This window comes from Larus michahellis, chromosome 1 (assembly GCF_964199755.1).
Source record: "Larus michahellis chromosome 1, bLarMic1.1, whole genome shotgun sequence".
In the NCBI taxonomy this organism is placed as follows: domain Eukaryota; kingdom Metazoa; phylum Chordata; class Aves; order Charadriiformes; family Laridae; genus Larus; species Larus michahellis.
In genome coordinates, this window is record NC_133896.1 from 67,882,959 (window position 1) to 67,909,166 (window position 26,208).

At 49.4% G+C, this 26,208-nt stretch overlaps 2 protein-coding genes across 5 annotated transcripts in view; one reads left to right on the top strand and one right to left on the bottom strand.

Annotated features, from left to right (window-relative positions):
• Positions 1-26,208, bottom strand: part of CACNA2D4 (calcium voltage-gated channel auxiliary subunit alpha2delta 4) — a 132,408-nt gene that overhangs the window by 31,432 nt on the left and 74,768 nt on the right. The gene's annotated exons all lie outside the window — the stretch shown is intronic.
• LRTM2 (leucine rich repeat transmembrane protein 2) lies at positions 625-24,266 on the top strand. Of its 4 annotated transcripts, XM_074584292.1 has the most exons (6): positions 870-1,387; positions 12,008-12,139; positions 13,592-13,753; positions 17,473-18,063; positions 19,933-20,424; positions 23,405-24,266. In XM_074584292.1, exons 3-5 carry the CDS (start codon positions 13,687-13,689, stop codon positions 20,385-20,387), a joined length of 1,113 nt encoding a protein of 370 aa, XP_074440393.1. In that variant the 5' UTR covers positions 870-1,387; positions 12,008-12,139; positions 13,592-13,686; the 3' UTR covers positions 20,388-20,424; positions 23,405-24,266. The 4 variants fall into 4 exon arrangements, with proteins under 4 accessions (XP_074440383.1, XP_074440375.1, XP_074440393.1 ...); XM_074584282.1 differs by having other exon boundaries at positions 625-1,387; positions 19,933-24,266; XM_074584298.1 differs by lacking the exon at positions 870-1,387 and having other exon boundaries at positions 11,336-12,139.

A 26,208-nucleotide genomic window follows, 5' to 3' on the forward strand; every position in this document is an offset into this window, starting at 1 on the left:
AACAACAGTAATTCTTGCAAAGGTGGCTACTACCGAGGTCTTCAGCAAGCTGTAGGAAGGCAAGCGAGGGCTCTGATTTGGGGTGGGGGGCCAGGCAACAGGAGCCTGTGGGAGAACAGAGAGGGAAGCCTGGCAGTGGGTTGGATTCAGGTGCTTGCTGCACCCTTGTACCAGCAGGCTGTGTTGGGGAGGGCAGGGGATGCCTCTGCCACGGCATGGATGTAACCACACCCGACATTTGAGCTGGACATATGGCTGAGCACGCTCTCCCCGCCACACACCAAACCCAGGGGGGAGAACCGTGGGTGCAAATGCTCCTCTCCCTAACCCATTCCCCTCATCCCCCTACCCCTCACCAGCACTCCTAAGTTTTCCACAGATCCCCAAGGAAGCCGGGGCCGGGTCATGCTGTATCCAAGCAGGGAAGTGTTAGAGCAGCCCGTGGGCTCAGCCACTGTGGCTGGGCAGGATGCGGCCAGCCTGCCGTGAGCACCTCTCCCTTCAGTCCCAATGTCAGACACACTGCCTCCCCCCACCATCTCTGGAGCACTGGTGGGAAGGGGGTGCCCTGCTCCCATGCTCCCTGGTTTCTCCCCTGCTGCCTCCCCTTCACCGCAGCCACTCGCCTCACCCCTAGACAAAACCCAGCCGACAGCAGGGCTCGTCCCTGCTCCTCCTGGTCGCCTTTCTCTACCGGTTTATTGTCATCAGCCATAGCAGGCAGGGGAGGGATGGAACGAGGGGAGGAGGCGTTCGTCTCAGTGCCTCCTCTCATAACCTGTGCCTGACCAATCTGCCTCCCGAGGGGCTGCGGGGAGCTCCCCCCGCCCCGGCATCTCCTCATCCCTCCTCGAGCCCCTCAGCTCCCAGCACCCGGAGAGGGATGGCGGCGAGGTGGGGAGGAGGGAGAGAGAGGGACTGACAGCAACAGCCCTTTCTCCAGGATGGGTTGAGGCAAAGGAAAACCTCCTGGGCTTCTTCCTCTGGGTGTTTCGGAGCAGATCCTGCCTGCCTGGCGGGGTGACTCCTCTGCACTGTCTGTGCGCGCTCCTGTGCGTGTGCTGCTGCCATCGCAGATGTACCCCCAGCTGTCACTTCGCTGCGCGCAGTCGCTCCCTCTCCCGCCTCTCTCTCTCTCTTTCCCTCTCCCCCTATTTATTATTTACGGAGGATTACAGTCCCTTTCCCACGCTGTCATCTCACCGGGCGGCTCCTCTACCCTCTGCGTGGGTCGAGCGGCTGGCTAGGAGGGGCTCCTGCCAACTAGGGTCCACCGAGAGCCCAGCCGGCAACGGAAGGACTTTCTGCTGGATTTGCTTTGGGATTGTACCAGGTTCGCTGGAAGAGCTGCCGTTCTCACAGGAGGGTCCATCCCAGCCCAAGAGAGGTAAGTAAAGATGTCTCTCTTTTGTATTTCACCCCCCCCCGCCCCCACTCCCTGGCTATGAGAGATCAGTGGGGCTACCCCCCAGGAACCGTCTTCCCTGGGGAGGGGAGTGGCAGTCGGGGTCAGCCCCGTCTGCCAGACGGCACAGTGCAAAGTCCCGGTTGTGTGAGGCTGACAGGCAGCGATCTTCCCAATAAAGCAGAACGACAACCCTGCCGCAGAGGCTGCTGGTACTGGTTCCAGTCCAGTTTCAGTGCCGGCAGCTGGGAGCAACTTCTCCCAGCTCTGAATGCCACCAGCGTCTTTCGTGGCAGCGCGGGCAGCTTAGGTGCAGCTTTGAGGCTCGGCGCTTGGTGCTGTGGTCACCAGGTATTGGGCAGCTCACAGAGAACCCTGACTTTTGTCCCCTCCTCAGGGCTGTGAAAGGGGCCAGCATGTGAGTTGCCACTCACCTGACCCATGGGGGCTTTGCTGGGTATCATTTTGGTCTCAGCTGTCTCAGTAAGAACAATCTGAACTGGAGAAATGAGGACCAGAACTGGACAGGTCCAGCATTCAGTAAATGGGCTTTAGGATGACGGGTGTGTATATGCGTAAGTGTGTGTGCGTGCATGTACAATTTCACGCACAAAGCTCACAGACATGACTGACCACAGGACATGAAGTAAAGGATGCCATATCGCAAGCGAAGCCAAAAATAAGTCCCAACGGGCTTGCAGCATCCCTGCAGGCTGAGCCTGCGATTTCTGAACTTTTGGGTGGAATGCACAGCACTGAGGGTGGGGGTGAAACACAGCACAGAGAAACTTCACAGCCTTTTCCAGCCCTGCCTGGGAGGGAAGGGGAGAATAAGATCCTGAATGAGCTGATGAGATGTGAGCCTGTGGATAGGGGTATATATGTGAGCATTAGCATGTGTGTATGTGTGTGTCCACATATACACGTGTGCATATACACACATGCACAGACACGTGCACACATACATCCCACTCAGGGCATTCTGCCCCCTCCTCCTGCTGCCTGCCCAGTTTATTACTGCCACTGCATCTCATGCTAATTAAGAGAGACATGTAAAATCAGAGCTCTCACAGTTTCGGGGGAGAGGATGTTTGAAGCTGTTGCTCCAACCAGGTCATGACCGAGATGGGCCCTGGGCCCGCCATGTGGACCATCAGGTAGCCTGAATGTGCCACGTCCAGTGCATCCCCAATGGTAACAGTAGTGAGCAGGGTACAGACTGCTCTGCTGCCGGTGCCTGATCTGACACCCAAGGATGGAGGGAGAAAGGCAGATCTCACTTGGGGAAGGACTGGAACAGCTGCTATTGCAGGATTTAAAGAAATAAACCTTTAAAAGACAGGGGGACCCTTAAAGGCACACAGGGACTTGTCACAAAGCAGGGGACATTTCTAGCAGTAAGGAGGAAGGAGTGCCTTTTCCAGAATTGCAGACCATTTTTCTTCTTAGCTTTGTCGCTTGGGTCTGGTTTGGGGGGGGGCGGGGGCGGGAAGCAGATCTTTCTCTAACTGCTGTGGGCAAACAACATTTGCAAGGGAATTATTCCACATGAGTGAAAGGCTTGCGGGAGTTGTCTCCCTGTCAGACATCAGCGCAGTCTCTGCTAGTGTATCTTGCCCACTTGGAGGAGTTATGGTAAATCCTAAGCAAAGGGGCTGTTTGCAAAGAGAAAGGGGGGAAACCCTCTTATGTAATTTTTATACCAGATCATAGCTTTACCCTTGCCTCCAGCAAAGTGAATGCCACACGCTAGCAAGGTGCACTCCCAGCTCAGACATCTTCATGAGCTACTCCAGTTCCCTGCCCTTCCTCTGGCTTTTCTAAGCCTGATGCAGAAAGACTTTTCTAGGCTCTTCAGCATCACAGAAGCCTGATGAAGGCAGGCAGACCTGTGTCTAGGTGCAGCAGGGAGGGCCAGCAGCAGCAGCACAGGGCCATGAGGATACCTGGACAGGAGCATCCAGGGAGCTGGAGAGACTGGAAGAGGATGGGGACGGCTCAAGCCTGTGGGAGGGAATTTCTGGGCAGTTCTTCGGTGACTCTTCAGCACTTGCCTGTTGCTGATTCAAAAGAGAGACCAAGCAGTTTCCTTCACTTGCCATGTTTGGTTACAAGCAGCTGCTTACACCGCTTGACATCTGTCCCAGCCCTGGGTGGCTCATCAAATGACCATACTGGGATGCTCCCCCCAGCTGAGTAATGCTCCAGAGTGCTACACCATGACCCACATTCCAGATCTCAGTGGGAAGGAGCTGGAGTTGGAGTCCTGGGTTGTTTCTGTCCCTACTGCATGGAAATGCCTTTTAACACATACCTTATTCCTGCCATGGCTTTACCAAAATGCTGGTTCACAAAAATGCTTTGTGTGGCTGAGGGCATCCTAATAGCAAGAATAATTTTTTGGGGTCTACAAACCAGTTAAATTCCAGGCTGGAGAGATGGAAGGAAAAGTTGCTGCACCTGCGAGGGGTGAGATTATGTGAAACGCAGTTTTATTCACATTGCAAAAACGAGCAGTTGAAAGTTAGGAAATGTCGGGATTTGGGGCAGCATGCCATCTGCACCAGGTTGCAGTCCTGACTGGTAGGATCACACACTGTATTTCCATAAGCTGCCTCATTCAGGGCGCTGGCTACACCGTGCTGAGGAGGTGAAGCAGGGGGCTGTTATTTTTTTTTTTGTACTGCAAAGTGTGTTCCTGTTTTATTTGTTTACTGCCTGCCATCCAAGCCCTGCAGGCAATACATCATTATTCATTGTCTTGTGGTGTTCTGAAGGTGTTCGCTGCTACAGTTGCCTCGTAGCTGATGATAGAGAATTTATGCTCCTGATGAGGCAAGAGAGAGTGGTTATTTTCCTTGCTTTTGAAGGGAAAAGAGACTTCCCCTTTAGCCACATGGGGAAGGAGCAGCAGGTGCAAGACCAGAGCTTGGGGCCTCTTGGCTCTCAGTGCCATTGAGTCCTCGACACCATACCAGTTTGCTGGCTAAGCTGCCAGCATTTTGGAAAACAGCTGTGAGTGTTCAGCAGTTCTGCAAAATGGCCCCTAGGGTCTCATGTTGGGCACCCGCAAAATTAGGAATGTACAAGCTGTGGCCACCTGCCAAAACTGCGGTTTAATATTTAATGCTGACCATATAAAAATAGCCTTATTTATTACAATATCCTCATTGTTAGCTTGAGTATCATGTGCCCTTTGCACTGAGGATGGGACAAGGTCCTGTGAAAAAAAGAAATTGTACTTGCTTGGATAAGCAAAGGCTGTGTGGTAACACATACATGCAAATGGCTGAATTAAGGTTGTGCAGGTATTAACTCACATTTAAGTACTTGGCTTTGCAAGCCAAATGGCATATTTTATCATATGGCAATTTTTTAAAAAAATGAAAATGACACTTTCTTGATTCTTTCTTTATGAATGGGAAAACAAGAGACTTTCCATTATTTATGCACTGCAATGCCTCACACCCATCACAGGAATGACTGAGACCTAAATTTACGGCAGGGCCATACAAGTCTGAACTTCATGACTGATTGCAAGCAAAGGCTGTTACTTTGAAGATGGGCCATGCTGCCATGCTCCTCCTTACTCCAAGGAGGCCGGGAAGCTTGGAAGCTTCCTTCCCCATGGACCATGCCCTCACACAAGGAATAAAGAAGTAGGACCACATCCCGAGTCTGGAGAGGAGCTGTTAGAGGCATCTTGGCTTATCATTTGGGCTCTCTTTTCACTCTTGGTGAGGCTCTCTGCTGCTGGTACTCCCCAGAGCGGAACGTGCTGCTGCTGTGATTTTTCTGTGAGATGCCTTGTGTAGAGGCAGAGGAGCTGAAGGTGAGCCCTGCTCTCCACTCTACTTGCATTTAGTGATTTTGATGGAATGTGAACGTTGCCATGCCCATACCTCTTCTGTGGCTGCAAACCCTCCAGAAAACTAAAGTCACATCAAATTTGAGGACCTTCCCCAGCCTCAGCAGGCTCTGCAGCATGGGGCTGTGATGAGTGTGCTAACCTGATGCAAGGATCCTGGCTGGAGCTCTGGGTTGTGAGAGCTGTCACCATATGTCGTTGAGCTATGGGCAATGTTCCCAGCTTGTAAAGAGTGTAAGTGTGTCCCAGAGACACTCAGGCACCCCTGGAGCCACAGGCAGCAGCCTGGAACCCATGCAGTTTGTGTGGACTTTGCAGGGATGCCCCTCTTAGATGCTCTGGAAAGGTGATGGGGGGTGATGGGGAAGGGGAAGAAGAGCTCCAGGTTCTCTCTAATAGGCAGCACCGCTGACCTTGTGCCACAATGGCAACCAAGTGAAACAGATCTATACAACTCCCTAAAGCAGAAAAAGAAATCAGCGAAAGGTCTCCTTCAGAGTTCAGTTTAAATGCATCATGTGCGAACAATGAGAGTCAGCCTTTCCTTGGGAGGTTTGCCAGGAGCTGTGTGCGTGCTGGGTCACTGATCCCCTTATGATAAGAGCAGAGAGGATTTTTACTGCTGGCGTCTTGTGCTCTGCCCCACTGCTGTGCATGCATGGATGATCCCTGCCCCTTCAAACACACCTGGGGCACAGGCTTGTGAAGTAAGACGATAGTGAAGTTCTTCCCTCATCCCATCACGTTTTCTACCTCCTCCTGCTCCAACTGCCGAAGTGGTGAGCCACCACCCTTGCAGCTGGTGGTCTGATTCTGGCAGCCAAGGAAGCACGGCCAAGGTGCTGGGTGAGGAAGAGGAGAAGGGACTCTCTCACTCAGTAGCTTAGGTGGCAGCACTTATCCGTCACTTTGGCTTCTCCACCAGAAGCAAAAGTATCCAGTGTCAAGCACTAGGTAGGCTAGCGAGCTTGGCGTCCCGGCGTAAAGCCAGTTCTTGGGACAAAGCAGACATGAATGATGGCAAACAAGCAGGTGTGGGACATTTTGTGTGCACGGGATCACCCAGGCTCGCAGAAGCTCACCTGAATTTAGGAATGAGGAAGCACAAGGAGAAAGGCTTGCGGCTGAAGTGCCTTAGCCCCCATAACAGAGGTTTCTTGGTATTGATCTGGAAGCCCCCTGATTTGGCAGTCTGGTCATACTGGTTGATAGACCTCTGGCCTAGCGCTCCAGGGACAGAAACTGTGAACCAAGAGTTTATATTGATAAAAACCTTTGTATTTTCCTGTCTTGCTGCGAAATTGACACACCTCCATCTACTACTCTGTGCATGTAAATCTATCTCTCATCTCAGACAGGCTGGCACCTTCCCTGTTATGGATCTGCTGCATACTTTTCTCCTAATAAGAGACCCAGGGAAGGCACTGGGTCATCTCAAACGTGCCGAGCCCTCAGAGAATCCTTCACAAATGTGGGCCCATATATATGCTCCTTCTTGAGCATCACCCGAATAAAAACAAGAGATTGTTTGGGGATCTGGAGCACCAACTAAGAAGTGAGGAAAATACCTGTGCGTGGTGTGGGGAGAGGGGTGAGAACCAAGATTCTTCCACCAAGCCACCTTCTCTGCCTGGAGCCTCTCCTTTTGGTGTGTCACCCACCCACACCCCCGGGGTAGGCTTGGCAGGGAGAGGGGAGCAGCATTTTAAATGCCAGTGAGCTGGAGGATGCTTGTGGGGTGCAAAGGAGGAGCCGAGAGCAGAAGGGTGCCTCCCTCAGAACTGCTGGGTCGGAAGCGGCTGCAATCCTTCTGTCAAGGGGCTGAGTGCAGGGATTAAGAGTCTGAGCTACTACTGGCCATGGGATTAACCCCTGCAGGAAATTAAAGTTGTAGAGAAGGCTCTTCACAGCTGAGAGAAAGAGAAAAACTGGGATCTGGATTAGAATTGGCAGGGCTGGTGACAAGCCACCACCCACAGCCAACTGTTCCCAGCTGGATCAGAAAATGTTATCTCAGTCTTCATGTAGAACCCCCCTCCACATCTCACTCGGTTACCAATTTTTGCCAACAGTGTGAGATGAACAAAAACATCACTCTGTGGCAAGAAAAAGAGGAGGAAACTGGGTAGCCAGCTCACGTGTCCCTCCTCTGAGCCCCTCTCCCACTCCCTCACCCGCTTCCCTTCTCAGCTGCCTCCGTTTTGCACGGAGGAAACATGCACGTGGTCTGTCGCATTCAATAATACTCGCAGAAGATGCTGGCACACACACGGCTGGATTTCTTCCTGTCAACTGCCCCCTCAGCTCTCCTCCTCCTGCTGCTCTGGGCCTCCTCCATATGCTGCACTCTCGCTGTGCTGGGACTTTCCTGTCACTCCCGTGTTGGATATCCTGGTCTCCCCACCTGCTTCCACAGCTTCCCAAGGAATCCCACTTCTCCATAGCAATCTGGGTCTTTCCCATCAGTGCTACCCGCCCTGGCTCCCCTTCGTTCTCAGAGTGTTTGATGAGGCCTGATGCTCTTGGTATTTCCAGCCCCTCCAACATCTCCTAGTCTCATTATTGTGCATTGGGTCAGGGAGGCTTGGGATGCAAGTAATGTTTCCTGATTAAGGTACGGGATGAGGAATCAAGAAAACTGGCTTCTCTCCTGATTTTGCCACAGGCCTGTCAGGAAACTTTGGGAAAGCCTGGCCAAAACTCCTTTATCCTGTGTAACTTCCATAAGCCCTACAAATAATCTCTGTAGGACAGGAGAGCATTTGCAAGACCCAGTGATCCAGTGCAAGCACTGCACTTGTCAGCTTCGAAAATCCTGAGTGTGGAACTGATGTGGATTCTCATGATGAAGTAACAAAAGCTAGGCAGCTGAAATTTCAGCCAGCCGAACTCAGCAGCCATTTTTACCTCTATCATAGTCTACCCCTCCATAAAATGAGGATAAAATTGATCTTTTTTGGAGGGATTTGGGGAGGAAACATTTTTTAACCCAAATCACATTGGCATTTCAGAGGTGCCTAGACATTGTCATTCCAAAGATCAGAAGCTTTTTGACCTCTTCACATCCCAGAGAATAGGGTGAGGTTTTAATTCACACCAAGTCAGGAATGTGGCGGAGTCCCTTACAATACCAAGTGGGTTTTGCACGCTTTCTACTTACTTTACAGCTTTCTCAGCTTTCTGTACAAGGTGTTTTGCTTAGCTGTGATTGATCACTGCAAGTCAGATGGCACCATTTCTTCTGCAGCTGGGTTTCTAGTGTGAATTTAAAATGTGCTTTCCATTGATTGTGACAGCACAACACTAATGAATCCTGAACGCGTGTGTTAATAAATCATCAAGTGCTGGAAATGAAGCCCCCAGCTATTTAGCTTAGAAGCTCACTGGGGCAGCGACACACACTGTATGTTTCTACAGTGTTGCTGAGCTTGGCTGCCACCTCTGGGTGCTTTTGCAGTCCAAATAGACAACAAATGAGGAGCTGCCGCTGAGACAACTTGACCTCTTGTCATCAGTAATTTGCACGACCGACCTAGGTCTGTTGGGAGACCAACAATGGACATCATCTCCACGCCATCTAAACCCACTTATGGTACTGTCAGGAGCATGATTCCCCACTAGGACTCATCAGCCAGGTTACTTCACAAACTTCCAGTTGCTGTGATCAGACCACAGGGCTGACGTGTCTCCCTGCCCCCTGTGTGCTGACTCTTGTCCCCCGAGGGCTGGTGAAGGAACAGACATAGAACATGCTTTAGTCATTGGACACTGGGGTACCACTGTCCCCCTCCATTATAGGGTTCTGGCGATAAAACAGGAATCCTAAAAGCAACAAGGAAAGGGGAGGAAAAAAAGATAATCTCCTTAGAGCAGCCTCCCTGCCCTCCTTCACCCTGCTGCTTTTCTGATAAAGGCTAAAGCAATTCAGCATTGGAAAGGGGAAAGGGACTTTGCCATCACTTTTCAAGGAGAGCGTGGGGGAGGGATGAATGTCTGCGTGTACTTCCTGATCATTTATTGCTGGCATCTGTTGCAGCCTCTGTTACCTACCCTTTTGTAATATAGGTCACCCACATGCCCTGCCAATGCTCGTAAGCCAGGCTGTTAACGGAGTCTGATCCCTCAGCCATGATCCAAGGGTTAGCGCAAAGGACTAGGAGAGATAATCACAGACAGAGGTTGCTGGGCTCTGTTTCTGACTGCGGCTCATTCCAGTGACACAGTCACCTGTCTCCCTAGCCTCAGTGTCCCTGTCTGGAAAATGGGATAGCTTTATCCACCTACCTAGAGCAGAGGCACTACTGGCTACGACCTCAGCCTTTCTTCTTGGGGGTCATTAAATACAAAATAGCAAGAACAACACCTGCAACCATGGTAAGAGCCATTTGTAGAGCAGATGGAAAGCTTTGGATAGAAGGTGTCACAGAATTGGGAAGTGTTACTAAAACAGTATGTGGATGCAGTAAACTGAAACCCTCCCCACCCTCACAGTGTGCTCCTTGGGACCCGACTTAAGCAAGCTAAGGCTTTAGAGTGATACTGCAAATGTTACTGGTGTCTGGGCAGGGAAAAGGGAAGCACAAGACCGTGATAGTGCCTGCTGTAGCTTTTATGCCCTGGCAAGTGCTGCAGAGTCGTTACAATCTTCTCAGCATCTCCCCCAGCAGTAAAGTTCCCTGTTCAAGCTAATTAGGGGAATCCTCATTAGAGAGTCCTCTAGAGTCTGACAGCAGGCCAAATGTCCAAGTGGCACTTCAGCTCAGTGTATTTTTGGCCACTGGAGCCCATGGGCCAGAAATGGATGATTTCATTCTGTTGCTTTGAGCTGAAACTGAAAAAGTTGTCTTTTACTGTCCTATATCAAACGGCAAGAAGAAAAGGATACCACCAGCCCCACAGGCTACTCTGTTCATTTCTCCAGAAATTTCTCTGGAGAAGGGGATTCAACTCCAAGCACATGGAAGAAAGCTCTGGACACCGTGTCCCATGGATCACAGGGCATTTGGCTGACATGTTGCTCCAGGGAGAAGGAACCATCTAGTAACCCTGGAAGAAAGACTAACACTTGGTTTACGGAGACCTTGGGTGACTTCAGAGCATTCAGAAGTCCAGCAATGCTGATCAGGCCTTGATCCCAACAACCCAGGCAATGCCACGCTAGTTCAGAATGGACAGCATGGTCCCTCTCCTTTTGGGATGGGGGTACATGGGGGCCACTCCTAGGTCTGGCAGAGTCCTCGCTGCTGGAAAAGTCCCTGGCTGTTAGGCTGAAAGCAGCCAGCCATCAGAGCCAGCCTTGAGGTGTAGGCAGGTGCTAGTTGCCCCAGGACTACGGGGGTCCCCGTGCTGCGTTGGCAGTGAGCACAGCTGACCTGGTGCTCTGCAGTGCAGAAGACATCTCTTGGGCCACAGTAAAACAGCTAATTGAGTCAGAATTCAAGACAAGTCAGAGAAAACCTTTAAAAAAGAAACTCTCAAAAATTCTCTCTGCCTTCTTGGTCTCTCTTGGCTGTAGAATATTAATCACTAAGGGTCTAATGTGCTTATGGGCAATACCTGCATTGGAGAAACTGTGTTTTACTGGATCCTTAGAATTAAAATTTCTCCATAAACATACAAGGCACAAACGCAGAAGCTTATTGGCCCTTGCACTTCAGCTGTCAGGAAGCTCTGCCTATTCCAAATGCACTGCTCTGCCCTCTGAGCATGTTATGCTTGAGAAGTAGACAGTTTTGTGCAAGACATGGATGTTGATAGATATGGGTCACAGAAGAGTCTCCGGTACATATGCAAGCCCAAGTCCACGCACACATTTGTGAGCTATACTGTTTGTTTTATCTGCATATGTAGATGAAGACAGCTGCTTTTAAGTGTTAGAAACATGTGTATGAGTGCACAAAGGGGAGCTGCTATCTACGGGGTGGGGAGTGCTGTGTTTATGCGACATGCTTTTAAAATAATCTTGGGTTTATCAAGGCGCCTCCATCTTTGTGCGTGTTGCAGCGCAGGAGACAGCATTAAAGCCTGAACAGGTGTTAATCACCATGCACTGTAATAAATTCTAAACATAGGGAAAGGGCTTATTTATACACGGCTGCTCCTCCCACCCTGCACCCTGTGCTTAAGCCTTGGCGCTGCCTGAGACGAAGAGGAGCCCGTGAGGCACCAGAAACCAGGGCAAGAGCTGGACTTGCCCTGCCAGAGCAGAAGGAGCTAGGGGTAGAAACCCTGACCCTGTCACCGTCCTTGCCTCTGGGTCTGCCAGTTCTGCTCCAGCCCCACGCTGTCACCTGGGGATGTTGTAGCTGAATTGCAGAGAGCAGCAAGAGGACTTGGGAGGGACACCAGCCCATGGCCTGAGCGGGGGCCTGGGCTGAGGGGAGACCGCAGAGGGAAGCCGTGTCACAAGGCACCCAAAGAAGCTGTTTGTTGTTTTTTTTTTTTTTTTTAAAGCTTAGCCCCCCTGATTGGAGCCGAGGCAGCTGATACAGATGGGGTGTTACAAAACAGAGCCAAAAGGCAAGAGCGCAAGGAACAGAGCTATCTATAACCCTGACAAAGTTAGATGGAGTGAAGGTGGGGAAGACGGAGCATGGCAGGCAGCCCCTGATGCTGAGAGCAAGGGCACGATCGTTCGGCAATGGGATTTGGAGCTGATTGACTCCCGCTCTCCAGCAGGCAGATAAGGCTCTGTGGCTGTCGGCTTAACTCTGCCGTTTATTCCTGTGCTGTAGGGAGTTAAATAGAGCACACGGAAAGCCGGCTGCCGGGGAGTGAAAGTCAAGGAGGGAGAGGGAAGGAAGAGGCTGTAATTGGGCAGTGCCCGGGGAGTCGAGTGGAAGTGGCTGCTGGCAGAGCCCCTCCAGGTAAGTGCTTGCGGCTTTTCATCCTCTTTGTTGATACCGACAGCTGGGGACAGGAGAATTCAGGGGTGGCATTGATTTGGGGGAGGCTGAAAGTCTCTTTCTCAGCCAGGGCGAGCGCAAGCACGGAATGGGGACAGCTATTTGTTGCAGCTTCTCCTTCAGCAGGGACTGCAGGGCAAAGGCTCCAGCTCGGTTTAGGGACTGGGGGGCTGCAGTGGGTGAAGGCTGGATCAGTTTCGGTGCTGTGAGAGGTATTCAGCTATTTGGTGCATTAGCATTTAGGTAAATAATCTAAATAGCCTTGCAAAATGTACTAGTCCAGGCACTGAACCTGCTCATCTTTCTCATCGAGACACTAATTTAAATATTTCCTGGTGGTTTACATTCCCATATAAAATAAATCAGTCCTGGGAGCCTGGGAGAGGGGGAGCAGCTGGCACGTGTGTGGGGAGAGTGTCCCGGTGGGAGTGCAGCGCCCAGCTAAAATAATGGCTGTGGATGTTGTCAGAGCCCCTCAGAGGGGATGGAGGAGGGTTTATTTCTGTACCCTGCTTGAAATGTGTCCATCTAACTCCTGCTGTGACTGTGGGTGGCACGTCAGAGCACAAGCAGGGGGACAGGAGGGTCCGTGGTGTTTCCCCTTTTCCTGCTTGCCTGTATCCAAAAGGGAAGCAGGAGGGAAGAAGGAACCTGTTGTCAGTCACTTATTGTCAGGGGAGAGTTTATGGTCTTTGGGTTTCTAATTAGACTGAGCATTTTTCCTTCTTCTAATTAAGATGTAATTCCTCTCTTTTCAACACTCCCACACAGTCTCCCCCGCCCCAGGTCCTCCCTTCTCCTCCGAGGCTCACTCACTCTTCAGCTCCTGCAGTTGCTGCAGTATGAAATCCCCAAGCTGGAGCTGTGCTCTGCTCAGCCCCGCTCCAGCCACCACATCCATTTTACCTTAAAACAGAAAGGAAGCGCTGGCGGGGAATACGGGGCAGGGGGTGGGGAGAGAAGCGGCTTGGCAGCCACTGGTGCCCAGACCTCGGTGATGCTGAGCCGTGTGTCAGGGAGAGGATGCACAGGTGGTACCAGCCTGCGTGGCGGTGAGAGGGAATGAGCTGGAGTCTGCTGCCCTGGCAGGGTCACCTCAGCAATCCATCAGGTTAACCTTGAGTGTGAGGCTAATGTAGCTACTGTAGCAGGCTACTCAAGCATAGGCTTGTCTCTTTGGCACTTAGGTGAATCGGGCCTTATTTCTGCACTGCGAGGTTCAAAGTGAATTAATGTTGAGCCTTCGTCATGCTGCACCTCCTGAAACATCCTCCATCTCTCCTCCAAAACGGAGCTGATGCCTCAAAGGCAAAATTCTAGCTGAGCAGGGGAAGGGACAACCCTGAGCCCAGCCCCAAGTCCTGTACCCAGGGAATTGAACCCCACCAACTCTGCTCTGCTCTCCTCCTGCAGGACCTGGCAGGCAGGCTACAAGGTTATTCCTCCTCCCTTTGGGGCCGAGTGCCAGGCTGGCTGGTGGATGTGAAGACACGCTGGAGAAGACAACAATGCTGCCTACAACTGCTGGCCACCGGTGGAGGAGCAGGTCCCTCATGAGGTGGCAAGAGGCTTGTCGTAAGTAATGCCTACTCAGGTACTAAGTACGATGATCCTGTTTGTCAAGGGAGTGGAAAGAAAATAGGTCACATCAGGGTTAAGAATAGGGGAGAGGGACAGCTAAGAATGGAGATGTTTGAACTAATTCCTGATTCCTTTAGAGGCCAGGCTAGCTGGGAGGGAGAGCGAGACTCTAAAGCTGAAGATGGGCTTAAAGTGGGACAGTGAGTGATGATTGCTTCTGAATTCCAGTGGGCCTGGCAGGTGAGAAACAGTGAGACAGATACCACCACACAATGATCCACCCTGAACACTTCTTAGATCAGCACCCTGTAAGCCGCAGACTCCTCTCTGTGGTAGGGGTTTATAAGTAGGCTGCTGAGCAAGGTTCCCAGCTCTTCATGGCAGAAGAAGTCATGACGGATTTTAGAAGGGAATGCAGGATGCGAATACAGAATTCTCCTACTGGGCACTGCCACATGTAGTGAAAATCAAGGAGTAAATAAAGATGATCTCTTTTAAATTAAACTGTGAAAGTTCAGCCTGTGCATCTTCCAGTGAACTAGGGCATCTGCTACAGTACCCCTGAGTGCAGAGCAGAGACTGCTAGGGTGATCTGGAAGCCCCACATTGGGGAATCTACCTGCACTTCAGGGAAGCATCTAGGGACTGCAGCAGAGGAAAGGGAGCACTTGGAGAGTGTCCATCACTACTGCACGCCCAGGTGGCTGAGCGGGTCTGCAGTTTCTCTTGCTCCTGCCCTCCTGATCAAATTTGGGTGTACCAGTGTAAGAAGCTGAGGGAATTATTTCCTTCTCCAGAAAACAGGCATCTTTGTAATCCATCCTCACATACTAGACTGTTCTATTAATTATTTATAATGAATGCTACTGAGTCTTGACTTAATCTGATATTCCTGGATCAGCTTTCTCCCACCTACTAGAGTCACCCAACACCCCACAAAGTAACTTCATCTTCCCCTAACACAAAAACACATGCTACTCATCCTTTTGTAGGGCTGGAAGACAGCTTCAAGTTCTGTCTATTGCTTCCCTACCTCTCTTTCCCATAAAGCTGCATCCTAACCAGTGCGACAAATTTGTTGGTATGAGCTCACATCCTAGTGGATGTATCTCTTGCAGGGAATGAAAATGAAATCAGACTTTCTCCTCTCTATGATTTTAGTAAAATATTTCCAAAAGCATAAAGCAATATATGTGTAACAAAAAGACATTTTTGGCACATCCTACATGGCTGCAGAAACTTGGCATAAATCCAGTTCCTGAACATAATCACAGCCAACTGCCTGAGACTTTGTTCCTACCAGCCACTGTCAGCATACATACTGGTGGAACCCCACAGCCACCCAGTCAGGGCCGGTGGTGGGTAGGTATTTTGAGAGATAAGCCCTGAACAGAATGCCACCTGTATTGCATCACACGTGGTCTGCTTTTGCCTTTCTCGGTGTACAAAGCAGCTAAATGTTATCTTATCATCACAGCTGTCAATCTATTATTAATACTGTACTTTTGTTAAGCATCCAGGAAAAGACGGGGTCACTTGAGTGACTCATGGCTCTCTCCTTTCTCCACTCCAGCTCCCATTCTTTTAATTCTCTCCCTACAACAAGAGCATGATATATTCTGAAGGGAATTAAATATCAGCCAGCTAGACAGTGTCTGCACTGCGTTAGTCCACAGGCTATGATCTGCTTTCATAGCAATATCTGCTGTTGATCCCAACCTTTGCATGACAAGAAAGCACAGAGGTGCTCAGGGTAAGGATCTCTCTTGTATTTCACTGTAAGGATCCATAATTATCATTAAAAGAGCACACAGATTGGCACGGCCTCGGCTGAGGTACATCTGAGATGTCAACTGTAGGACAGAAAAAAATTCCTGAAGGATTGTGAAAGATGGGTAAAATAAAAAAAGAGCTGAGGCGCTCCCTCTGAACACTTATCCTTTCATCCTTAATAAAGTCATATAGCTTAGGATCCAAAATGTGTAGTTGTCCTTAGGCTACCAGTCCACAAATCTGCCAATTCTCACAACGATTGCTTGGAAGACAAAAAGGCCCTATGCAGGATGACAGGGTTGGAGTATGAAGGCAGCATCACTGCCAGAAACCAAGTCTGTATAAAAAAAAGGCCTATGGGTCAGACTAAACTCTAAAACTCTAGGGAAACTGGCACGAGGGAAGAGAGGAAGAGCACGGCTGACTGCAGAGCTTCTCCAGAGCATGGTTCTCCACTAGCTCCCTCTCCTATGGCAGTCTTTCCACAATTCCTTTGGGGCTAAGAAACAAAACACCTGCTTGTTGGTTCTTTGGAAAAAAGCAGGACAGAAGAATTTGGTTTCCAGTCCAGGAAATAATGGCAAGACAATAAATGCATCCATTTTAGCTACCATTCACCCCTATAAAGACTCTACCAACCCCAAGCGACTGCCTTCTCTGAAGAAAAGTGAGAAATGGAGAGGACAGGGCATGACGTACAGACAAACCTGCTTCACTTTTAGTCAAATGCTCAAATTTGTCACCTTAAAAAACAGCGAGGGAGCTGAATTTGCTTCCCACATTGAAGAAACTAATCTCAGTTCCACAAAAGGAATTAAGATGAAGGATGCAAATGTTTTACATAGTCTGCTTAAACATAACTCCCACTCCTCTAATGACAGGAGGCACAAAGCTTCCTTTCCTGAGCGTTTTAAAAGATACTGGCTCCCAGGGAGGGTTGGTAACTAGTGCCCTGATGCCACCCATAGGATCTGGACCCACGTTCTGGAATAATGATCCACAACAGCTCTAACAAATGCTGTTTAGTGGATTGTCCAACCTTACCTTTGAGACACTGCAGGAGAAAGGGGGGATGTGCTAACCCTTTTCCAAACACCCCTTTCTTCAACTACTAACCTGCAATTTTTTTCCTCATCTCCATTGCTATGGGCAACTTGGGTCAGAGGAAATACTTGTGGGGCTATTGCTGTGGGATTCAGAAACTATTTTGAGAGCAATGGCAAGAACCAGGTGTCCAGTGGTTTAGAGTATCCTTGTTAATTTTTAACAGCTTTCTTGGTCATCCCTTTGTAATGTAATCTAATTCATAAAACAGTCTCTTGACACAAGGCCCCCACAACACACTGTGGATATGGAAAGCAAATGATACCCTGATGTAGAGGCTAACTTAGGCCTGAGTCTGATCTATCACAAAGATTAGGATTCAAACTGCAGGAGCACAACTGATACGGACGTTATTTGTTTTCGTTTTTCTTAAAAACTTTTCATTAACATGTCTATTTCTGAAAAAATAGAGCTTCTTAAATATATACCAGTCCCTCCTCTCTCAACCTTGACTGCTTAGAAAGAGCTGTCCTTTAACAGAGGTGACACCTCCCACTGCTCTCTCCTCCATTCTCGTCTGACAGGTTGCAATGCTCTAGTATCTGGCAACAAAGTCCTCTGGGATGCACCATTCTTACTTCCTTGTGAAACTGGAAGGGTATTCACTTGCTAGCTCATAAAAAAGACTAAGAGGAAACTCATGCTGCCAGGGTGCAGGCCAGCAGTAAAGGGAAGTAGCTGTGGGGAATCTCATTACACTGCAGGGCATTGCAGCAAAGAGTCCCGCTGTGAAGGTCATATTATAGCCGTAGCTGTGTTCAAGGTGGGGATGGGTGAGTATCTGAAATCACTGCTCTAATACACGTGTTCTCTCTCCCCTGCTTTTCACCTACCAGTGCTTGGCTGTTGGCTGTCGCTATGTGCTGCCGAGTCCTTCTTTGCTTGTCCTTCCTCCTGCAAGTGTAACAGTGGTAACCTGGAAGTGGACTGTAGTGGCTTGGGCCTCTCTTCCATCCCCTCCGACATCCCCACAAACACCAGGACCTTCCTCTTTCTCAACAACAAACTCAGCATCCTACCGGGAGCGGTGTTTTCCAACCTCTCTGCCCTACAGAGGCTGGATCTATCCAACAACTTCTTGGACCAGCTCCCTCAAAATATCTTCAGCGACCTGGGGAACCTCACAGAGCTCCAGCTGAGGAACAACAGCATCCGGGCCTTGGACAAGGACCTTCTACAACACACGGCCCTGCTGCGCCGGCTGGATCTCTCCATCAACGGCCTGGCCCAGATACCCTCGGGCATCTTTGATGACCTGCCTGCTCTTCGCTCCCTCTCTCTCAGGTCCAACCGCCTGCAGAGCCTGGACAGGGTGACCTTTGAACCACTAACCAGCCTGCAGCAACTCCAAGTTGGGGATAACCCCTGGGAATGTGACTGCAACCTTCGAGACTTCAAGCACTGGATGGAATGGTTCTCCTACAGAGGTAGGTGCTTGCGCAGCGGGAGACAAGCATGGAAGTGCTGGTTTTCCATGGAAGAGCAGAAAAAGGCAGGCAGGGAAGAAACATGGGCAGATAGAGGGCATTCAGCTGAGGCTGAACTGCCAGATCTTAGCCAAGGAGCACGAGGACTGTGCTAAAACGCTAAGAGACACTTTAGTGGCACCACACCTTCATATAGCAACACTGCCAGGCTGGGAAGTCCTCTGCAGCCCCAGATCTCCTATTTCCTTGTTTTGTTCCTAATCTGAAAGATAACTTTTTTTTTGAGAGGAAAGAATTTTCCTCAAATAACATGAAAATTTTAGGATTATGAGTTCACCTCACCTGTTCTGCCTGAAGAGAAGAAATGCTTTTCACACTTGAAAAGAACCATCCCATTCTCTTCCTTAAGCTGGGAGAAGTAAAAGTCAGATTTGGTTGTAAAGCATCAGGTCTGCTTTCAACAAACAAACCAAGGGAACAGTGACACTTAGGAAAATACTGCAACTAATATTGGCAAACCCAAACTAAAGCTCCAGTTAACAAGCCAGGCCCCAGGTCAGACTGGCTGTAAAATCGTCATTCCAAAACAAGCAGTTTTGACAAGTTTGTGTTTCCAGCTTTTCCTCAAAATATGTAAGGCTGGAAAGGTACGTATCACTTAGCATGAATGCCGATGGGATGACATGCTTTCTGGAGCTGGAACTCAAAGAAAGATGGCCCATTTTACAGGAATGACGATTGAAGGCCTGACCTTCTCTCGCTGGAGCCAATGAGTAGAAAAGGGTCTCAAATCATGCGGATAGCAACAGTCAGCTGTCACATCCCTGCTGATCACAGCCTTGCTGGAAAGAGATTATCTACGCCTATGGCTACACTGCAGTCTGAAATATGCATTTGTGTGAGCAGAATCAAACAAGCATACAAGTGCTGCTTTCTTTTTGGTTTTGTTTGTTTTCTTTCTTGACTCTAATATCACAGAGTCGATGGAAAGCACACGGAGTTAATTTTGCCTTTTTTTCCCCTCCCAAAGAAATTGCCCAAACTCGCTCAAGCATTTGTTTCAACATCTGTCACTATTTTCACAGAGGGGGGATGGATTAGTTGTTAGAAGATGGGACTCTGTGTCTGTTGTTATTTTGAGAAGATACAGCCTGGTCCTATCTTTTTGCTTTAATTCCTCCTTTTCTAAAATGGTTCTACTGACACTTACATAACTCACTCAACAGTATGAGGATGACTTAATAGATGGTTTCAGAGGGCTTTCATGTCTTGGCCTGAAAGATGTCTATGCAGATAACCACAATGAGCTCTACTGTCAAATCCAACCTAGGCAGAAGCAACCCAGTCAGCTGCCATGGTTGACGCTGTTCCAGCTGTGGAGGGCTAGGGCATGCAAAATGTCTCCACGTTAGGCAAAACAATAATTTTAAAGGATATCATGTGTGCTCATTCTGCCCAGTGCATGGAGGTGCACTCCCTCCCTCCACCTTTGACGTGCACTGTGGATCTGGCAGGACATGGGGGTCTGCAGCATCTCCTGACTTCAGTGTCACCCTTGAACTCTAGAAACATCCTGCACTAGATCACGGCTGCCTTTTGGGGATGGGAGAAGCTCTCTGAATACTCTATCTACTGAGCAATGCATTCACAGAATCACATTCACCCATGAGGGACTGGATTTTATATCCCCACTCCTATAATAAAGCAGTTCCCCACTTGATAACCATACTGCTGTTATGCCTGGGTTCTGCAGGGCAAATCCTTACAGGTGTGGACAGAGTCATAGGAATTTATCCCACCTGAGGATCTAACTCTGCTGTTACTGTATCAGGATGAAGCTGTTCACTCTTATTATCTCTATTGGGACAGGTGGGAAAATCGACCAGCTGGCATGTACCCTGCCCAAGGAACTGAAAGGGAAGGATATGCGAATGGTACCCATGGAGATGTTTAACTATTGCTCCCAGCTGGATGATGAGAACAGCTCTACAGTGCTGGACAATACTGGCCCACCCTGCACTAAAGGAAGCCCAACTCCTTCCAAATCTAAATTGGGCCCAGAAACAGAAGTGGAGCCCAGTGTGGGATGCCCTCAGAAACAGCGATATAGGCCTGTGAGCGTGCGCCGGGCTATTGGCACTGTGATCATCGCAGGGGTGGTTTGCGGCATTGTTTGCATCATGATGGTGGTGGCAGCTGCTTATGGTTGCATCTATGCCTCCCTCATGGCCAAGTACCATCGGGAGCTGAAGAAGAGGCAGCCACTCATGGGTGACACAGAAGGTGAACATGAAGAGCAAAAACAAATCTCTTCTGTGGCATGAAACTCTTCTAGGAAGGAAGGGACAGCAATGAACAAAGGTACCTGAGAGCAGTCAAGCATGGGGTCCTCCCAAAATACATCTTCCCAGACAGACAGACAGACAGATAGACTGTGCTATTGCTCCACTCACCCAAGTAGTACAACATGCTTCTGGGGGGTCAAGGCACCTGGCTCAACTTCTGTTCCTCTGCCCCAGGCCCATTTTGTGCCCTTTCACCCTTGGGCCCTCCCAGACAAATAAAGTAGAGTCAGACTTCGAGTGCTTGCCGTGCCTCATGCCCTTGCACAGAGCTTCCCTCACATGCCTGCTGTGGAGGCAGCTGGCACCTTCTGGGAACCTGTGTCATCCTCTCAGCTTCAGTCCTGAGTCGTCCTGTATCCTGTCAAGAGCTCTCTGCAACCAGAGACCAGGTCTGTAAGACCTTGTGTGAGGAGCAGGACCCCAGAAGTGTCCATGCCTCGCTGTTAGGGTCACTGCTGTTGTGTGACAGTAAGTTGCTGCCCACCCCACAAGTCAGTGCTGCCGAGAGCACATCAGAAGGGAGGGAAGGTCCCTAGGGCATGACAACCGTCAGGAGGAGATTTCCCTTCTCACTTTTAAAGGTGGAAAGATACCTGTATCACTCTAACACGCTGCTAGGGAGCATAGTGTCCCTCTCTTTGCTCCTGGCCAAGTCAAAATCTGTGAGCTGACACACACACGTCATTCGTTATAGGTGCACAGATACAGAGCTGTCCGCCTACGCACACACACACCTACTGACTCATTCTGATCCCAACACACACGCAGAGTCAGTCCCCACCAGTGCATCCAGGCAGAGCCACACGTGCACAGGCTGATCTCCCCTCTGCCTGCAGCCATGAATACATTCAGCCACTTTACCTTACTCTCATCATAACAGTGCATAGCACCTTCTGGTTCAGGCAAAATACATGCACCCTGCCACTGAGGAGCTAACAAAAACATCTCAGCCATAGTGCAGAGCCAGTGGAAATGGGCAGAAGAGGATGGAGAGAGGCAAAGATATTAAGGTTACAGCATGAGCCTGTGGAAATGAGTACAGAGCATGAAAAAAAATTAGGTGTGTTCTTGTTTTCTATTTTATGTTTTCTATGATAAATGGAGAGCATAAGGATATGAAGCCTCCATTTGGAAATGTTTGATTGGCATAGCAGAAGTGGGTCATCAGGGAAGACTTAGAGGAGGAGGTGGCTTACCAGCCTCGGCAGTGTAAGTCATGCTGAGGAATAGTATGAGCCTAGCGAAAGGTGGCAGGAGAAGAAGACACACAACCCAAGAGCTGGCGTGGCTGGCAGAGGGATAAGCACGGTGTATGGAGTAGGGCTATGCTGCTGGGGTGACTGAAGAGAGGGGGCACAATTCTGGAGGGTCTTGAGGTGAAGGCTGAAACCTAGCCACGGTCTGGCAAAGGTGGGAGAGCCCAGGAAAGTTCCGGCACCGTAGGCAGGACAGCCCGCATATGGTCCCCTCACCATCACTGCTGTGTTCACTGCCATCCCCAGCTGCACACGAGTGTGCCCATACACACAGCCGTGCACACTGCCACTGTCACGTAGGGTGACTTCCCCCAAACAGATTTGAAAGCCCTCAGACTGCAGTGCCTCCTATTAGTCTTAGCTCGTTCCAACCTAACAAAAAAAAAAAAAGAAGGGAAAAAAAAAAAGAAAGGAACTCAACATAAGGACTCTTTTTGTATCACTGGAAGTGGGATAAAATGCTGTCTCCAGGGAAGAGCATGCATTGCCATGGTAACCTGCTCTAACCCGTCACAGTGGGTATTCCTGGGCGAGGAAGATGACACCGGAGGTCATGCATCCGCAGTGCCTGTGGATGGTGTGATCCCTGCCATCAGGAAACAAGCTGGCAGCCAGCCCAGCTTTGCAGGGTGTTTTGCTAGCAACCTGTGCTGAGAGCCCAGCACACGCTGCAGGTGGACCCTGCCAGGGCATATCACCTCTTCCCCCTGCTCCAGCTGGATCCCGATGCCTTCAAACATCTCACAGCCCTCCTGCTCCCTGCTGCTGGATCCCTATGGAAGTGATGCACGCTGGCTCCTCACCCACTTCTGGTCCCAGACAGGTGGTTGTACTGACCCATGGGCACACAATGCCAAGTCTTTAATCAAAGCCTGGAGTGGCAAAATCCCTCCTGGCCTACCCAGGGCCACCAGAGGCAAAGAGACACGATGCTCTGGACTGTTTTGGCATGACTTCCCTTTGATATAGGAATGCATAGGACAGAGGAGGATGTTCTTCAGGAAGCAGAAGACCAGGCTGCCCTGGAAGCAGGACTGGGAGAAGCAGTCCACCCACAAGTGTGCGCATGCATTGCACCCACACTCCCAGCACACAGCTAGTGGGGAAGAGGAGGAGGAGGAGGAGGAGGGGGACTGGCAAGATGTGAGGAAGGACTCTTCCCCCATGCACTGTATAGCCACTCCAACCATCCCATCTGCTGCAACCATAGCCCACTCTGAAGGGCAGAACTGGTGCACTGCAGACTCCGTATGCGTGTTACTGCTGCTCCGCATTCCCAGCAAGCCAGGACTAGACTCTGCCTGCTGGATCCAAACCTCTCCCCAACCTCCCTCTCAGGGGACCTTCTCCCTTTACCATACCGGACTCCGCAATCATACTTGAAATGGGACTTGAGTCAGAGCAGTATATTTATAGATCTATATTTTACTTGCATCAAATAATGGAGAAACATTGCACAAAACAAATGGGATCTATATGTGCGTGTGTGTGTGTGTGTATGTGTGTGTGAATGAGAGAGATTGTTTTTAAGGGGATAGACTAGAGGTAAAATGAATGGGAGGGAGGCAGGGGACGATGCATGGGTTGCTGGGGAGGGAATCCTCCTTTCCCTGCACATTCCCTGTGACCTCCTCCTGCCCTGACCAATTTTTCTTTGTTGCTAATAATATTTTCTATATCTTGTGTTGTGGGGCTGATGATGACCTTGCCCATCCTTTCCTTTTTGTTTTCATTTATAAGGCAGAAAGTCTGGATTCATCTCAACCCTAGACAAGGGACTGCTATGTTTAGAAAACCACCCAAGAAAGGAGAAGACGGGAAAGGGGAGAAAAGAGAGTTGCTGAGAAACACGAAGGCTGGCTGCTATGGGGAGTCCCACTGGAAAGCAAATACTGTACTTGGAAGGACAAGGACCTGTCTGTCCTCTTTCATGCAGCACAGAGTAACAGGGTTCACTGCGAAATGCCCTCTTTATACCACCACCTGCAAACAGGCTCTCACTCTGTTCCCTAACACACCTGGAAAATAGGCTGCCCCAGTGTGACTGAGCTGCTGCACTGTCCACAGGCAACTCTAGGGAACATCCAGTGCAGTCCTGCAGCATGCTGGATACAGAATGAGACCCAGTGCTCCTTGTGTGCCCAGGAAACGGGTTCCTCTGGGAGGAACAGGAGCTCCCGTTCTCCCTGCAGGCATGGCTAGGCATGGGGGGGAATCCCCCTGAACGCAGCCTTTGCTGCAGGCAGGTGTACCAATGCCACATGCAGGTGCCTGCCCTCAGGAAATGGTCTTCTGGGGCAGGCAGGTCCAACACGTGCCAGGGAGATGTAGGGGCTGGCAGGGCCACCAGAAACACCTCTTCTGCTCCCCCCGCTCCCCTTCCCCACACACCCACCTGTGGTACAGGCAGGCACATTTCTTGCAGGGAACAGATGGCACGTGTAATTTCTTTTTCTTTTCATTATTGTTTGAGGGAGAGCAACAAGATTTTCTAAAATGATTGAATGGAGGTTTCTTTGGCATGAGACAGAAAATTTTTAAAGGTATATTATATTTCTGGCTTGTTGTTACAGAAGAATAATAAAGAATGTATTTTCCTATGCTCCTTCTTGTTTAAATGAGATCTCCAATAGCAACCTTCCCGCTCTCCCCTACCCCCTGCAAAAGCAAACACTGCAGGGATACAGCCAACCAAATGAAAAAGACCCTGAATTCCCACATATGTGTATGCTTGTCTGTACATGGTGTTTGAACTTGGAATGAACATGCACATATGTGCACACACATACACTATATCAGTGTAAGTCCTAGGCAAGCATGTACCTGTAGTCGGGGTGAGGCTGTAGGACTAAATAGACAGTCAAGGTGAGACCCTAGATCTAGAAACGCACACACACACAGTGCTCCAGGGACACAGCCAGACAAGGGCGATTGTGTAACAAGGATAAGATACTGTGGCAATCAGCTCATTACATAAAAGCAGAAAGGGCCAAATTAATCCCTAGTGTAAGAACGTAGAAGCCAATGGAGTTATATTCAGGTCAAATTTGATTCCAAAGCTTTTTTTTTTTTTATTTTTTTAATTAGAGCATAATGTTCAATAAAACTTACAGTAACAAATCGTGAGTTACGGGTTCCTACATCCCCAGGTTCCTGACCCTCCTGAGCAAGGTTATTTTGAAATGAATGAAATTGTTATCTAATCCTATTGCACCCCCAATTACACAAGCTGTCACCCCTAGAGCTAAAAAGAGTCTCTCCACCAGCTGTTCACTGGCTGGGTCCGTCACACACAGCTAAGAAGTTTAAATTCCTCACTTCTCCACTTTCAGTGCTTTGCATACACAATTCATCACACACTCCTGATGCGTGTGGAACCACAAAAGATGTTAAACCCTGCCACAAGCAAACCCTGGTCCCGCCACGCTCACGCTGTTACACTCAGTCTGATCTTCAGAGAGAAACTGGGAGCAGAACCCAGATACTCTTAATCCGATAACAGCTGAGGCATCTGTTCTGCTGAAAAGGTATGTGCCGCGAGAGAATCACCATTATTGTTTAACAGTATGGTGTCTATGACACATAGTTTAATCTGATTTTGCCAGGATAGGTAGAGGAACACACACAGATACTACTAAGCAGTTCATATAATACCAGAAATGTAGAGCAGAAAAAAGCAAAGCCAACACAATCATCCGATGACTCTAGGCTTTTTTGGTTCATGAATTATCTGGGAGCAGGCTGTGCTTTTCTGCAATTTGGTTACCTTTCTTTTGGCAAATGTATTTGCCCTGTATACATATCTACTCACGCACACATATAACTCCATATATATAAACACATAATTATGTATATGCATATATTATAGATGTAAAATACATAAAATGGAAATCCTCCTCACTATCTTGTTCATTGGCAGCTTGCTGTGCCGGCTTGAACAGTGTTTGCTAGTACTGATTGGAAGCACAGGTCAGAGGGTCAGCTTCTATCCTCTGATTAGATAAGGCAAGTCCTAGCATGGGATTTCTGAGGACCAAAAAGTCTTCCCTCTGCGAATACTGTGCAATTCAGACAAAAAAATAAGCATTCCCTGTTAAGTATGGTTACAGAATGGACTGAAAGTAAATAAAGATTTCCTGTGTCATTTTGGGGAGCTCCCCACATCAGTAGCAGCCCTGGAAATGTGGGGACAGGGCAGCATCCTCACAGCTTTTCTCCTTGTAGAAGGTGGGGGAGAAGCAACCAACGGGGGCTAGACCTTTCCTTCGGTGGCACTGCGCTGCAGCCAGGCAGAGGCCATGTGCAGGACACCTGGAGCCAAGGAGAAATCAAAGCATGGTGCTAAGAATAACTCTGCTTTGCGTTGAGCTTCTGGGCTAGGCCAACAACATGCTGCTCTTTGCTCGGGGCTTCATTTGAGATTTGGCCCTCCACATTCGCTTTTTCTGTGTCCTAACTTGGGAATAAACTTGTTTGTTAGAACAGCTGCAGAAAATCAACTCGTAAAGGGCACTGAACGAGCGACAAATGCAGGTATTTCATTT